Below are 16,847 nucleotides of genomic sequence, written 5' to 3' on the forward strand. Positions count from 1 at the left end.
CTTTGGCTATGTGATAGATATTTTTCTATTTTCGGTCTAATTCTGTTGAGGACAATAGTTGACAGTGTTTTTCTTATGGTATTCAGTAATGTTATTGGGCGCAGGTTGTTTACAGGTCCTTTCGTTTTTCCTGGTTTTTGTATTGTAATTAGGACACCGCTGTTTATGTCCCAGTCTTTGTGTGTTGAGAATGTTTTGTTCATTATGTTTGCAATGCTCAGATCCAGGGAGAAGGTACCGCATTTCAGCAATTCAGCGGGAATTTCATCTTCGCCTGGGGATCTGTTATTGTTTAGGCACTTTATGCTATTTCTAACTTCAGTTGTTGTGATGCGGTTGTTTAGGTCTCTAGGGTTTCCTGAGAAGGGCGATATTTGTGAGAATTGTTTGTGAAATTTCTGCTGGAAGTGGTCAGTTACAATGTCAAGGATATCGTTGGGATTTATTGTCTGTTTGCCAAATTTATCCTGTAGTTTTGGGTTCTCGAATGGTTTTCGGTTCAGAGATTTCGTCGCTTTGAACATAGACGATGCGTTATTTTTGGACTTTTCTATGTCTTCCACTTTTTTGTCTAATTCCTCGTTTCTGTGTTTTATTGTAAGTGATCGAATTGAATGCAGTATTTTGTTTCGTTTATTATTTCTTCCGAGTCTTTCGTGTTTTGTATCCTGATCCTAAGTTCTTTTTGTTGCCGCGATAGATCGTTAATAGCGATGTTAGGCGTTCGATTTGGTTTGTTCTTAGTTGTATTAATAGAGCCTGCACTTTCTTCCATTGTAATGACCTGCATGGAATTATGTCATTGAATCTTTTTTGAGCTGCATCCTCAAGTTGTTTAGGACATGTCACAAGTTATCACCACCCCTTGTGGTTAACTGTCAGCTATTTAAATAACTCTCCTCACCTTTTTCTTAGTGTTCACACACATTGTTGATTGTTTTAAAAAGGCCACCCACCCTCCTTCCACTGTACGTTGAAAACACGATAAAAACGAAAATCTCTCTCTCTCTCTCACTCACTCTCTCTCTCTCTCTCTCTCTCTCTCTCTCTCTCTCTCTCTCTCTCTCTCTCTCTCTCTCTCTCTCTCTCTCTCTCTCTCTCTCTCTATCTATCCATACATTTATCTTTTTCATTTTTTGTTAGTTACACATATTTCCATTAGCAGTTCATTAATTTTTAAAGGCTTTCTTTACTTTTATGATTTTTTAATATTAATAATAATAATAATAATAATAATACACATTTATATAGCGCTCATTCTCGTGTAAAACACAAGCTCTGGGCACTTTACAATATAAATATCAATTTTAAGTGGAAAAAAAATAAATAATAATAATTCATGGCCAAATCAAGGATATATAGAGTCAATCAAAACAAATACAGTAAAAATGTGTCTTGAGATTCTTTTTAAAGGTAGGTAAAGACTTGCACTCCCTCAGACCACGTGGTAGTTCATTCCAAATCTTGGGGCCGAAACAAGCAAACGATCTATCACCAAATTTTGTTCTTGATCTTTTTTCCGAAATTTTCATTTGGTCATTACATGATCTTAAAGTGTAATTTTCAAATTTACACATGACCACTTGATCTGTGAGATATGCCGGTGCTATACAAGTCAAACACTTATAAACAAGACACGCTGCTTTGTAATATGTGCGCTTTTCAATGGGCAACCAGTGGAGAGAGGCCAACAAAGGGGTTGCATGATCAAATTTTTTTTATTAAAGATGTTTATCCTACCACAGTGTTGAATAGGCGAGCTTTTAGTCCTCTACCTGCGCCGCAGTCAAGAGGTCATTCACTCCATCAAATTCCAGACCAGTGCAACGGGTTATCTCCCGTGATACTGAACAGATTTGTTACTGATATCTGGTTAAATTACAATCGCTTTTGCACAACCATGGTCGATTTTACCAATTTAAACAAATTGGCAACACATTGAGAAAACTTTGATCTGTATTTTGGTACCAAACACTCAATCATTAGAATTATTGTCTTTGAGATATTTTGCATTTAGATATCAGCACAATTTCAATTATAGTTTGTTAAATTTAATTTATTGATTGCATTATTATAAGCAAACGAGATGATAGAAACTCTCAAAACTTGCTCTAACCGATGGAGGAATAAAGTAACCTTTCATTCATTCCCTCACAATTTGTGCGTCGCTCTTAGTTCTTTGATGATATGCGATAATATCTCGGTGCAGCTGTCCGATTTGTTACGCTTTGATCATTGCTGGTTCAGAGGCATGTGGATTCTGGTCAAGATGTCTTCATCACACGTTATATTCAACAGTTGCTCACATGAGTTTAGCTTCATATTATATGAACACATTTATACCGGCTTTTAGTCCCACTGGTTACAAACGTGGTCTAGAACACTAGAATAAAGTCTGAGTCGTTTCACAATTCAGTTGTATATATTTGAAGTTTACTTCCCAGATTAAAATATTGTTTCAGTACTTTGTGGGTAAAAAAAAGAAACCTTGTATAGTTTGTAATTATTATGATACAATGATCAATATATGATTAATTAAGGGTGAGCATTTTAACTATTCGTGATATAAACACGACTTAACGAAGGGACAAAGGATAAATAGTAACCATGTCATAAAGAAATGCATATATATATAAATGTTTGTGTGTGTGTGTGGGAGACAGAGTGAGAGAGAGAGAGAGAGAGAGAGAGAGAGAGAGGGGGGGGGGATGGTCCGACCCGGTGGATGGACTGATCGTCTGATGAAGAGGACAGATGAGGATATGGATGAATATATGGATGGATCGATAAATAGATGTTGCAATGGTGGATGAATGAATGGATTGATAGAAGAGAGAGAGAGAGATTTTCATTTCATTAATGAAGGACAAAAGACAATGGTTTATAACTGTAAAAGTCACTCTGCTGCCTCCATAGCCTCGTGATTTACACGTGACATATTTTGTGCTGTTTCCATAATTTTTCATAACGGGGCTGCTATTCTAATCAGGCCTGTAAATATTCCGTCTATTGTCGGATTTCCGACAGTACGATTTTGCTCTATAAGTGCTAAAAAAATAAAATAAAAGATAATAGGAAAAATAAAATTCGTAACGCCAAAGAACAGAACCAATAAAAAAGAAAATAAAAGACTTTCATTTCGTTCCTCGAAAAAATTAGATTTTATTCCATTTCAAACCAAAAACCTTTTTATTTGTCGCATCAAAGACAAAACATGCCGTCTATCAGTTAGCTATAAGACAGTGTATTATCATGCCACCTACACGCTCTGCTAGATGTTTTTATGTATCCACTGCTTGGCTACTGTGCCACAGCCAGCGAGAGAGAGGTCGCGAAGTTCGCGCGAGTCATCTTCACACACACACACACACACCTAGTCAGTAAATAACGCACACACAGAAGTGTGTCGAACTGGCTACCGACACACATGCATATCTCCGGTTCTTATTTCTCAGTCTCTATATTTCTTTGGTTCAGTCCCACCTCCTCTTCTTCTTCTTCTTCTTCTTCTTCTTCTTCTTCTTCTTCTTCTTCTTCTTCTTCTTCTTCTTCTTCTTCTTCTTCTTCTTCTTCTTCTTCTTCTTCTTCTTCTATAAGAATTAATCCAAATAAACAAAAGAATCAGCGTAAACATTTAACACAAACAGGAGCGAAGATACGCAGATCCCGTGTCGAGCACTACTAGACGTCTAGATACACATCCTTCAAAAGGGCAGGAGTTGTTCTCTTCCTTTCATTTTACAACTAACTCAGACCTGGGACCTCAAATAATTGGGATTTTTTTTTTTTTTGATACCATAAAATAAGGACCTCGTTATAAATAAGTAGGGGAAAGTGACATGATTTGACGAGTCAATTGACGTGTCATATCTGTGTTGTGTCCATATTTTTGTCCTGTTGTGTCTATTTTCGCGTGTTCAAAAAGTTCAGACAATTTTTTCACCAACCATTTACAGGCCTGTCTAATGTCGACCTGTTGTTGTTCTTTATTCTTTCTGTGGTTTTCAAGAAGGTTGAGCAAACATTGCAATCACTGATTTATTTTGAAATTATTTCGACCAGATTTGATGACATGGACTATTTGCTGTTCTCAATGCTTTCTCTCATATTTGTTTTTAATCGCATTGTCTCTGTCGGAAAAAAAATGTAATATCGCCTAGCAGGCATCATGTTCAGTTCTACATGTTACGCGTTGCTGTTGGCCAGTGACCCTATATAAAGTGTTTTGAGCATCTCTAGTGAAAATTGCGCAAATTAAAAAAAACTCAACATTACATAGTCTGTCATGACACTTGTAGCGTATAGTTTTGAGGGCTCTTTAGCATTGTCATTATCAATGTCCACATTGAAGATGAGATTAATACCTGGTTTTAAAGATTAATATCTGGTATTAGGTAGGCATCCTTCCGTCTTAAGAGACGATGGTTTGCGCCCTGTATGGCTTTAGTCTCATCAGTCTTGTTGAGAGCAACGACGGGTGTGACTCAGCAGACCAATCCTTGCATGGCAGTCTCTACCGCAGTTGTTGCACACATAGTTTGACTGTGTGTTTGGTATTTGGATCTGCTGCCTCTCTTTCCTCCTTGCTCTCCTCTCCTCAAACTTCATCTTTCTCCTCTCCTCACCTCTCTTCACTCCCTCCATCACCGCATATCTCCAGCCGCTGCGGTCGTCAGCAAGCGACTCCCAGGTGTTTGAGTCGATGCCTGTCAATTTCATGTCTCGTTTGCAGACATCATAGAAGCGCAGAGCTGGACGGCCAGTTGGTCGCCGTCCAGAAGCTAGTTCACCGTACACGATGTCTTTGGGTATGCGTCCATCGTCCATCCTGTGTACGTGACCATGCCACCGCAAAACGTCGCTGGCAGAGCATGAGATGCATACTGAGGGAGTTCGCTCTTTCTAGCACTGCATTGTTAGTGAGTCTGTCCTGCCACCTGATGCCGAGAATTCGTCGTAGACAGCGAATGTGGAAGTTTTCCAGTCGGTTCTCCTGTCTGGCATATGTTGTTGGATTCACTGCCATACAGTAGGCTACTGAGTACACATGCCTGGTATACTCTGAGTTTGGTATTCAAAGTGAGTTGGTTGTTGGTCCACACTCTCTTGCTCAGTTGTGCCATGACAGCGGTAGCTTTGGCGATGCGCTTGTCTAATTCTGCATCAAGTGAGAGGTTGCTGGTGATGGTTGTGCCTAGGTATGTGAAGTGATCAGCGACTTCTAGCTCCTCGTTGTCAATGTAAATTGCTGGTATAGAGGGGACATCCTGACACATTACATTTGTTTTCTTGATGCTGATCGTCAGCCCGAATTCCCTGCATGCGTGGGAAAACCTGTCCATCAGCCGCTGGAGGTCTTCCTCGGTATGCGCGCATAGAGCTGCATCATCTGCAAATAGCATTTCCCTTATGAGGACTGTGCGAACCTTGGTCTTTGCTCTCAGCCGTGCCAGATTGAACAGCTTCCCATCACTTCTGGTGTGTAAGTGGACTCCTTCTGGGGACTTTTTGATTGCAAACTTCAGCAGTAAGGAGAAAAATATACCATATACAAAGTTGGTGCGAGGACACAGCCTTGTTTCACGCCGCTGCGCATGGGGAAGGGTTTCACGCCGCTGCGCATGGGGAAGGGTTCAGAGGCTCCACCGTCGTAGCTAATGGTGCCCTTCATGTCGTTGTGGAATGAGGCAATGATGCTAAGCTGCTGAGGAGGACAGCCAATCTTCTTTAGCAGCTGGAAAAGGCCCTTCCTGCTAACAAGGTCAAATGCCTTTGTCAGGTCAATAAATGCAATGTAGAGGGGCATCTGCTGTTCTCTGCATTTCTCCTGAAGTTGACGTACTGAGAAGATCATGTCCACTGTCGACCTCTTGGCTCTGAAGCCACACTGCGACTCTGGGTAGATACGTTCGGCGAGGACTTGCAGTCGAGCGAGGACAACGTGCGCAAAGACTTTACCCACAATGCTCAGTAGAGAGATTCCCCTATAGTTATTACAGTCACTACGGTCTCCCTTGTTTTTGTAGAGGGTGATAATCTTGGCATCGCGCATATCCTGGGGTACCTTGCCTTCTCTCCAGCAAAGACACAGGAGTTTATGTAGGGTTCCAAGAGGGCTGGCTTTCCACATTTGATGATTTCGGGTGGAATGCTGTCGTCACCGGGTGCTCTGCCACAGGCCAAAGCATCGATTGCTTTGCTGAGCTCCTCCATAATTGGTTCTGCGTCTAGTTCTTCCAGTACTGGCAGTTCTTCAATTGCGTCTAAAGCTTTTTGGGTGACAGAGTTTTCTCTGGCGTAGAGTTCCAAGTAGTGCTCTACCCATCTTCCCATCTGCTTGTCCTTGTCTGTGATGGCTTCCCCTGTCTTGGATTTAATAGGCGCAGTTTTCTTTGTAGGTTTGCCTGTCGCCTGTTTGATGCCCTCATACATGGCTCTTATGTTGCCACTGTCAGACGCTTGCTGGATGTTGTCCGACAACTGAAGCCAGTAGTTGTTGGCGCAACGTCGTGCTGTTTGCTGTGCTTTGCTGCGTGCAGCTCGCAACGCCTGCAGGTTCCTCAGACTTGGTTTTTGTTTATAGCTGACAAGTGCGCTGCGCTTGGCATCAATGACTGGCTCCATCTCAGTAATACTGGCTTCAAACCAATCATTGTTCCTGTGCTCCTTTTTGCCATATGTCAGAACTGCAGTGCTGTAAATGGCGTTTCTAAGAGAGTTCCAGCTGTCCTGTGCGTTTTGTTCTGCTTTTCTATGAGCTGTGTTGAGATTCTTCTCAAGTTGCTCGTTGAACTCTATATTCTTTTCCCAGTAAGCTGTCTTGCTGATATTGATCCTGGGCTGGCCCTTTCTCTTTGAGTGATGAAGTTTCTTTGGTGTCAGTTTCACCCTTGTGGCAACCAAAGAGTGATCTGTGTCGCAATCAGCGCTTTGATAGGACCTGGTGTTGCAAACATTGTTAAGAGAATCGCGCTTAGTGATGATCATGTCCAGCTGATGCCAGTGTTTTGACCTGGATGTCTCCATGACACCTTGTGACATGCCTTGTTCTGGAAGTAGGTGTACGTCACGCATAGTTTGCGATAGCAGAAGAGTTCAAGAAGCCTCTGACCATTCTCATTCATCTTTCCTATACCGTGGTGCCCCAAAACGGTTGGCCATGATTCTGTGTCGGCACCAACTCGCGCGTTGAAGTCGCCAAGAAGGTAGATGTGCTCCACTTCTGGGATATTGTTGACAATGGCGTCTAATGACTCATAGAATTGGTCCTTTACTTCAACGAAGCTGCAGTGTTGGGGCGTAGACCAACAAGTTCACGGCTGCATGGATGACAGGCGCAGCTTTAAAATTCTTTCTGTGCCGTCGGTTGGCGGTTCGATCATAGGAAGCAATGTATGGCGTACTGCAAATCCAACACCCTGCTCCCTCACGTCTTCTGTGCCTTTTCCTTGCCAGAAGAATGTAAAGTGTTTCTCCTTCAGGGATCCCCTCTCTGGGAGTCGCGTTTCCTGCAAGGCTGCTATGTCGATGTTCAGTCTGTTAAGTTCATGATCAATTACTGCTGTTTTTCGAGCATCGTCCATGGCCTGAAGGTCATCTGTCAGTCCTGAGCGCATAGTTCTTACATTCCAGCTTGCTAATCGAAGAGCTGGGGACTTCGTTTTCTTTTTCATTTGCTTGCCTGGTACACAGTTTAACGATCCACTTATCAAGCTTGCAAGCTCTAAGCTCCAGGCACCCTCTGAAGCAGGCAGATCGTGGCGGGTCAACACCTTTCTGGCTGGGAGCGGGCGGTAGCTGACCAGTAGGATTACGATGATCCCTCCCACCGTCGAAGACAACCCGTAGCGTCCAACTCTACGCCAATCGAGCAAGGACTTATCACTCGTAGACTGCTGTCTTCCGTGTTGTTACTCTTCACCGGTGAAGGTGAGACTGGAGTGTCCTCTCCAGGGCGCGGCCTGGGCAAAGTATGTGGAGATCCTGGGCTGCCCAGTAACCAGAACCTCCCTCTCTTCCTCCCTGGTGTGGTCCAAAGGATCGCACAGCGATACGTTTGGCATCAGTTTGGATGCAGGTTTCTGTTAGGTTTTCTCCTTAGCCTTTCCTCCTCCCGAAGGTATCCACAAGGCAGTGGAGCCATACATCGATGGCTAGAGAGGGTATGAGTTATAGGGGTAGGTTAAGAAAAGTAAGGACATACAGAAGACACCACACTACAGAATGAGTGTGAGGTGGGTGGGTGAGGAGCAGAGCGTGTACCACTCACCGGTGGGTTCTGACTCCTGCACCTTAAGAGGAAGGGGTCCCACCTACTCCCTAACCCGGTTATACCGCCGGGGACTCAGTCGCGCCCATAACAAACTCAGTCGAAACAGGGAACACCACGGGAAAGTGCTGTTATGGACACAATAATGCATGAGAGGCCATATGCAATAATCTCTGTCAGACAGGATTACGCGGCGATCAATGCACCTGGAAATGAGAGGTGTTGGGTTCGAAATGCACATCAATTTCCTTTCAGCAAGCGGGACGTCCGGCCCAGACCTTGCAGCTCCCTATCTGGTATTAAATCCTGAAACAATTATGTTTTGAGATTCGTTTTCTTTTCTTCTGTGTTTCTTGACTTTTCTACAAAGCCTACACAGTTCATTAAAATGTTTATCATGAATTTTTTGAGTGTGCTCCATGACTAAATGAAATTTTTAAAATCATAATAAATTCAATTTTGTTGACGCACAGATGGAATTTTCGCAACTTATAGTTCAATTATAATAGATTCTCTTTGTGAAAGAATAAAAGTTATTCTATCGCTCTGTTTGAAGAATTAAATTTTTTATTGGAAAAATGAATGCATTTTAAATTACAGAAAAACGGTCTATTTAGGATTGAAATATCACGATCATTATATACAGCACTGGCATAAAATACAAATGAATGGAAACAGGAAATCTTGATAAATATTACAAAGTAAAGAAATTTGTGTTTAAGCTAATTGTGAAGCGATAACAAAGAGATGAAAGTGAACATAAATCGACTGGTATCACCCGATATCACCGTAACTGAACTCACTGGGGGGATTCCCCGTAATTTGGCAGGCGTGATCCCGGGTCACTAAGTTAGCGCTCAGGCGATATTTTCGTTACTGTGCTACGACAATCTCTGTTAAATGAAGAAACAGTTATTCCTCACAAAGTAATTTAAATAACGTAAAGATTTAGCTAATGCTATAATTTCATTAATAAAGAAAGATAGCGACTTTGCCTCAATCATTAACCAATGCAACTAGACAAAGAAATAAGAACAAATGATGTGTATCAAAATGCGCAAACACACACGAATGCATGCGCTGACACACAGAGCAGTGATACCATCCAGACTTTCGTGACTACACAAATTCCAGGCGTTTTAATGGCCGACAGGCGCATGTGATCAGCTCTGACCAATCAGAATCTTTCATTTGTAAGGTTGTTAGTCTTGTTTACAGCTTTTATAGTTCATTATTGGTTGAACTATATAACTGGATATTTTATATAAAAAATTGATTGTAGTTTCTGAAACTATCAAGAACTGAAATTTGATAGTTTTGACCATTTTCACCTTATAACAGATTTTCTTTGTTTTTCAGATCCTGACTTAATACCGCTTTGAGGCATAGGGTCACAATTGGCCTCTGTGTAAATATTGTAATCAGTATAAAAACCAGTAAAAGTGTGAAATGCAATTTACAAATTTGCACATTTATTATGTTTATGTATAGAGCTATTTACATACTGCAAGTTTTGACTGAGAATTTACCTAACGTATTTCAATAGAGGCTATCCATGTTGAGTTGTGTGTGGACAACCCCTTACATGTCATGCTGGTTCTAACAGATGTCTCTCTACTGTGGACATTCCTGCCATCCATCCAGGGGTCAGACTCACCACAGGTCATCTCTAATGAGGTGACAACTGGAGTCAAGGTAAGTCAGAATACTTGCTATCTATATTCAGATGCCTGACTATGCTTTTGTTTTTATTGGGGGTTTTTTTTATTATTGATTTACCATCACTTTTTATGATGATGATAATAATAGTGATAATAATGATGACGATGATAATAATAATAATAAAAATAATAATAATAATAATAATAATAATAATAATAATAATGATAACTCCACATGACATAAATAATAAAATAAAATAAAACACAACTGCTGTATGTGTCCAGTCAAGAAAACTCAAGAATTGCCTCACATTGTAAACAAACTGGTTGACCGTTTCTTCACTGATTGGGCAACTAATTAAGGAACAATGGTAAGTAGTAGCCTAATTAATTCCCGCGCAAATTAGTTTTCTGCCATTGTTTTGCTCAAGCGAGCTTGCTGTTTACTATTCATTTCAATTCTTTGGATTTTTCCGCTACGACGAATTGCGAAGGGTTTCAGTCAATTTTTATAGAGCTCATATAAAGGTCTACCACCACCAAATCATCATCCCTACCACCACTACTACCACACCATCATCCCTAAGACAACTGCAACCACCACCACATAATAGCAAAAGGCAACTGAACTGGCATCAATTGAAGGCACGTCTTTCTACCCATCAGAAGGCTGGTTCTTGAGGTGGAAAGATCAACATAATGTCGTGTTTAAAAAAGAACATGGCGAAAAACACAATGCTGATGCTTCACGATTATTATTCTTACAGACAATAATGTCACGTTTTGTTCTTGAATAAACATGAAAAAAAGTTTTAAAAAGAAGAAAAGAAAAAAAAAAATAATCCCCCTCCCCCAAAAAACCCCACAAACAACCAAAAGCAAAAAAAAACAAAAAAAAAAAACAAAACAGAAAACAAAAGAAACCCCCAAAAACCTTACCTTCTAATGAGATCATATCTTAAACATGACGGTCCCAAGCCCGCACTAACCCAAACTCCCGAGTGTGTATCGACTGTTTTATTAGAGGGTGTGTCGACTGTATTATTATTATTATTATTATTATTATTATTATTATTATTATTATTATTATATTATTATTATTATTATTATATTATTATTTATTATTATTATTAATAATAATAATAAAAATAATAATAATATTGATGATGATGATGATGATGATGATGACAAGAAGAAGAATGAAGAAAAAAACACTTGAGCTTTTTTTAGAGCAATATCCACTAAATATGCTCAAAGCGCTTTACAAAGAGTCTCTGACCAATAGCAACACGTAACATGTAAAACAAGTCATGATGATGCCTGTTTGGCATTATTACAAATTTTTTCAGACAGAGACAATGCTGTTATAGCCATGTACTCATTTTATACCTGAGTACGGTGAGAGAATGTGAGTAAAGAGCCTTTTCCAAGGACTCCCGTACTGAGCGAGGCTTGATTCCAGGACCTTCTGATCCAAAAGTGAGTATCATAACACAAGACCTCATAGACGCACAATGATAATAATACTGAAAATAATAATAACAACGACAACAATAGTAATAATAATAATAATAATAATAATGATGATAATAATAGTAATAATAATAAATTATTATTATTTATTATTATTATTATTATTATTATTATTATTATTATTTATTATTATTATTTATTATTATTATTATTATTAATATTATTATTAGTATTATTATAATTGTGCGTCTATGTGGTCATGTGGTATGACACTCGCTTTACAATGTCATTGAAGTAATCTTCTTCTTCCTTTTAATTTTCACCTTCAATCATGCAGTTTATGACATGTATGATTTTTCAGAAAATGCCTTTTAAAAAAGCAGTTTAACTACTTAGTAACGGATGGGTTTTTTTGTGTTTTTTTTTTGGTTTTATGAATCCAAAGTGGTTTAAAATGTATTTTTCAAACTACAGGTTATTCCAATGATTAATGATTCAAGTTTAGAAAGACAATTTTTCATAGGTTTTGGTGCATCAGATCGGGATAAAGCTGTTTTCGTTTACTGCCTCTCAAAATACGGGAGTAGCCTTGATGGTTTGGGATTTGAAATGGTTACCAAGTTAGATCTCACTAAAAATGGCATCAATAATCAGGCTCTCTTCCTTCTTGACTGAGGGAACCTCCAATTTAGCTCATTCAGTATGTCACTTACTCTTGAGGTTTACTAACCCGTAGCACATCTGTGAGCTTTCCTTTGCATTATCAATGAGAGATATCTGAGACCCTCTGACATATTCAGTAAGTGGTCAAATTAATTAACTTCTTCATTCAGATTTGTTGATTTGAAGGTCATGTTGGCTTTTGCCGTGATGTTTCTTTTGTGCTCATTCCAGTCCAGAGTTAATGTAATAATTATTTCTGAATATTTGGCAGATGTTATGAGCTGCAATATGTTATTGTGTACTTTGTACTTGTTTCCATGCTCTGTGAAATGACAAAACATTTTTTTTCTTGGTAGAAGCCCATGCATTACTTTTACTCACAGTCAGGTAGTCTGTTGAGGTCATTTTGAAGTTATGCAGCATCTAAGGATTTTTGACTAAATATACTTTTTGTATCAGTATCGAAGAGTGGTGTCTCTGATGTTAATGTGTCTTAAGTTGTTTATATAAAATAAAGAATTGGTCTTAACAGAAAGCTTTAAGGGACAGGGTATTCACCCTCAATTATAACAGACTCGGCTCCACTTTTCAAAAAATCCATCTGTTGATTTATTCCATACTTCTTATCACTCAAAAAGTTGAGGTCTATTTTCTCAAAGGCTCTGGAGAAATCCATAATTAGCACATCTGTCTGTTGACCTTTCTAAATTCTCATGATATATATATGGTTTCGAAGTTGCATAGAAGGTGTTTATTTCTGTGTCTGCTTGCAGATGTAAGTTCATAAACACCTTCTCTGCAACTTCAAACCACCATAATAATCTCAACACCAAAACATCACAGGAAAGTATAAAATAACGCACACTCGTAATCAACAATTACGATTACACACACTTCCCCTAGATTGCTCTCGACTGGCATGAAACAGAACTGTAGAAGTAAACCATAATTCTATATTTATTATGTTTACTGCTCCTTTAACATTAAAGCCACAGACTAACAGTTTCCATCCCTCTCTATCTTGAGCTAACTTTTAAAAAATCTCGTTTCATGCCTTATCACTTCTATATATCCTGTCATTGCAGAAACTCTTCTGTTGTCCAAAGCTAAAAGGATTTGATTTGTCTGTCTGTGTTTCTGTAACAATTTGAGTTTTACAGAAGGGGTGTTAACCCTTCGACAATCCCCAACCTGGAGGACCAGGTGACTCAAAAAGGGGGAGTCACAAACCATTAGTTGCCTTTTACGACAAGCTGGCTTGGTGTTGAGCTATTCTTACATCCTCTCTGTTGAGGGACCCCGGGCACCACATTGGGGATATATATATAAATTCCCCATGTGTTGTCCGTACAGATAGCTAGAAAACCAATTTAGTGCCGTGCCTTTTATCCCATAACAGTTTTGCAGTCGATGCAGTAGAATATATGTGTGTGTGTATGTTTTTGTGTGTGTGTGTGTGTTTTGTTTTGTTTTCCTTAAAATGAATGTGGTGAATGAATGTTGAATGACATGGGTTTAGGTCAAGGATTATTATTATTATTATTATATCTTACTATTTTTATTATATTATATATTATGTTGTTATATTTATTATATTAATATTATTATATTATTATTGTTGTTATTATTATTATTATTATTATTTTAATTATTATTATTATTATTCAGTGGAGGGTTTCTGGTTTCACCTTTATCAAGAGGTGGATGAACTATGAATTTGATAAAAAAATGTATGATATCATGAGTGTGAGATTATAAAAATAGTTGTTAAGACAAGGTTCACAACTTAATCATTGACTTTTACTATTTTTAGCTGCAATCAGCAGCATCTGCATTTTTCTAGTTAAGGTAATATTATAAATCATATTTTTTTACTCTCCATCTCCTTTCAACAGAACAGCCTTGCTGACGAAATAGTTCAGACGTCTGTCATTAAAGAAGTTGTTGTACAAGGGTCACGACAGGAGAAGGTAATTGTTTGTAGAACTTCAATTTTTATCAATTCAAGGTGTGATTTCCACCTTACAATAAGTGCCTGATTTAACAATCTTAAAACCATAGACAAAACAGACTCTCATGAATGCAGGAATTCCTCACAATTGCCATGATGGTTTAACATTCAAAATAGCCTTCATTTGCAAGTTGAAGTATGACAACACTGTAATTATTTTGTATCAATTTTCAATTATAATTTGGTTTATCTTGATATTGGATGCCCCAAAGCATCTCAATCAATTATTGTAAAAGTCATTGATCATAAATCTTGAAAATAGGCTTTGTAAAAAGTGTCCAAACTTTGATCACTTTTATCTAGTTAAGTTCATGCAATTATGGAGCAAAAATTACATAGGCATGTAAAAATAATTATTTATCAACAATAATGAAATTATTACCGAATTATACAGGGTTCCCACCGCCTTAAATTCAAGTACTCCTTGAACACTCTTTGATTTTGATATGACTTAGAAAATCTCCTTGAATTCCATTTTAGGAAAATCTCCCTGAATTTGGCGAGATCACCACTACTACAACCACCAGCACAACACCATCCCTATCACAATTACTTGTCCACCAACACATCACCATCCCTAGTACCACTACTGCAACTGTCATCACTACTACAACCACCATATCTTCATCCCTAATACCACTACTACTACCACTACCACATCACCATCCCTATCACCACTACTACAATCACCACCACATCACTATCCTATCACCACTACTACTACAATAACCACTAGCACATCACTATCCCTACCACCACCACCACTACTACAACTACTACCACATCACCATCCCTACCACCATTCCTGCAACCACCACCACCACATCACCATCCCTAATACCACTACTACAACCACTACTACATCACCATCCCCAATACAGGCCTGTAAATCTTCCGACAATTGTTAGCTTTCCGTATTCTGTTTAGTGCTGACATTTTAAAAAAAGGAAAAAATAAAATTCGTAACGTCAAAAGACAAAAGCAACCAAAAAGAAAATAAAAGAGTTTTATTTCATGCCTTGACAAAATCAGTTTTTATTCTGTTTCGAGTGCCGACTTAAAAAAAAAAAAAAACAAAAAAAAACAAGACTTTTTATTTGTCGCGTCAAAGACAAAACAAACTAGTCAGCTAGGTATATTATCATTCCATCTTGCAATTATCACCATCTACGCACTGCCTACTATGCCATAGACTAGAGAGGGGTGACAGTTTCGTGTCGCATCGACACACGTAGTCAGTAATCAACTAACACACACAGCGTGTGTCAGACTTGGCCATTTCTTTCTGTTTTACTACAGACACGCACACATTTTTTCCGGTTGACAATCTCAGTTCCTACACTTTCTTTATATTCAGTCTAAAGTGAACCGAAATGATGAGTGCGAAATAAATATTTTTCTTCATAATATATATTTTTATTCGAAAGGTGATTGACTGCTCTCAGTGGAAGTTTTCTTTCCTCACGACAGTGATTGTTTAATTTCTCTTTTTCCTCCTTAGCACACGACCGCACCACCACCTCCTCTCCTTCTTCTTCTTCTTCTTCTTCTTCTTCTTCTTCTTCTTCTTCTTCTTCTTCTTCTTCTTCTTCTTCTTCTTCTTCTTCTTCTTCTTCTTCTTCTTCTTCTTCTTCTTCTTCTTCTTCTTCTTCTTCTATCCAAATATACAAAAGAATCAGCTTAAAACTTTAACACAAACAGGAGCGAAGACAGTGCAGCTTCTCACGTCAAGCACTAGACATCCTTCAGAAAAGTAAGAATTGTTCTCTTCCTTTCATTTTACAACTAACTCTGACCTGGGACCAGAAATGTGTGTACTTTCAAATAATTGGGATTTTTAATTTTTTTTTTTTTTGTAGCATAAAATTAGGACCTGCTTATTTTATTATAAATGAGTTGGGGAAAAAAATGACATGTTTTGACTAGTCAATTGACGTGTCATATCTGTGTTGTGTTTGTTAATCCATATTTTTTACATTACTTCCAAGATTCATCTGACCTTGACCCCACGGCAGCCTGGCCAGTTACGTGTGATGGGTGTTGCTTACAACCTTGGCACTAAGCAGACTGTGACAGGGGGAGGAGTAGGTGGAGGAGGAGGCAATGTTTTTGTCAGAGGGAAGCAGACATTGGAACCTCGTGGTCCACGACTTAATGGCACCAAGGCTGAAAGGACTCACAAGTTGTATGGACCAGACTCCAGACTAGATCTGTTGGTTTATGAGGAAATGCCCAGTCTACAGGTAAATACACATTTCCACATATCTCTTTGTAAACACTATAAGTAATGTCTTAGAGAAAAATTACAGGGCAATAATGAGAACAATCACACAGCGAATGGCGACTCTTATTTTTTGCTTTGATCTTGCTGTATCCCCTGTACCACCCACTGTGCATCTTCCCCTGTCGCCCATTCCACTCCCCTGATCACAGGCAAATCACTGATAACAGGGAACTTCATCTGTCACAAGTGATTAATTACCTGCACCTTCGTCAGTTGAAACAAGGGGAGGTAAACGAGGTCCGAAAACAAGGGTGATATTATCAAAAACTGCATAAGAAATGCTCTACTTACATCATTTAATACTGGAAACCTATGTGTCACACACGATTTCTTCTCTGTTTTTTTTAATATTTTATATTTCTGTGGTAACTATATATATTTTTGTGAAGTGCCAATTGGATTATAAAGCAGATAAGAATATTTCAAATTAGTGAGTGAAATTGTTCTGTCCTCCTTATATCATTGATTAAAATATTTTTAAAACAT

General features: G+C 38.6%; 1 protein-coding gene across 2 annotated transcripts in view; it reads left to right on the plus strand.

The window, feature by feature from the left end:
• The window catches only part of LOC144977194 (trafficking protein particle complex subunit 8-like), a 170,296-nt gene that overhangs the window by 119,215 nt on the left and 34,234 nt on the right, over nt 1-16,847 (plus strand). For both annotated transcript variants that reach the window (XM_078922133.1, XM_078922134.1), the window contains 3 exons: nt 9,816-9,964; nt 13,962-14,036; nt 16,066-16,320. In XM_078922133.1, coding sequence (XP_078778259.1) covers nt 9,816-9,964; nt 13,962-14,036; nt 16,066-16,320 — 479 coding nt within the window. The remainder of the gene's footprint in view (nt 1-9,815; nt 9,965-13,961; nt 14,037-16,065; nt 16,321-16,847) is intronic.

Source organism: Berghia stephanieae, chromosome 7, assembly GCF_034508935.2.
Source record: "Berghia stephanieae isolate SIO BIC M18660-M18661 chromosome 7, UCSD_Bste_1.3, whole genome shotgun sequence".
NCBI classification, from domain to species: domain Eukaryota; kingdom Metazoa; phylum Mollusca; class Gastropoda; order Nudibranchia; family Aeolidiidae; genus Berghia; species Berghia stephanieae.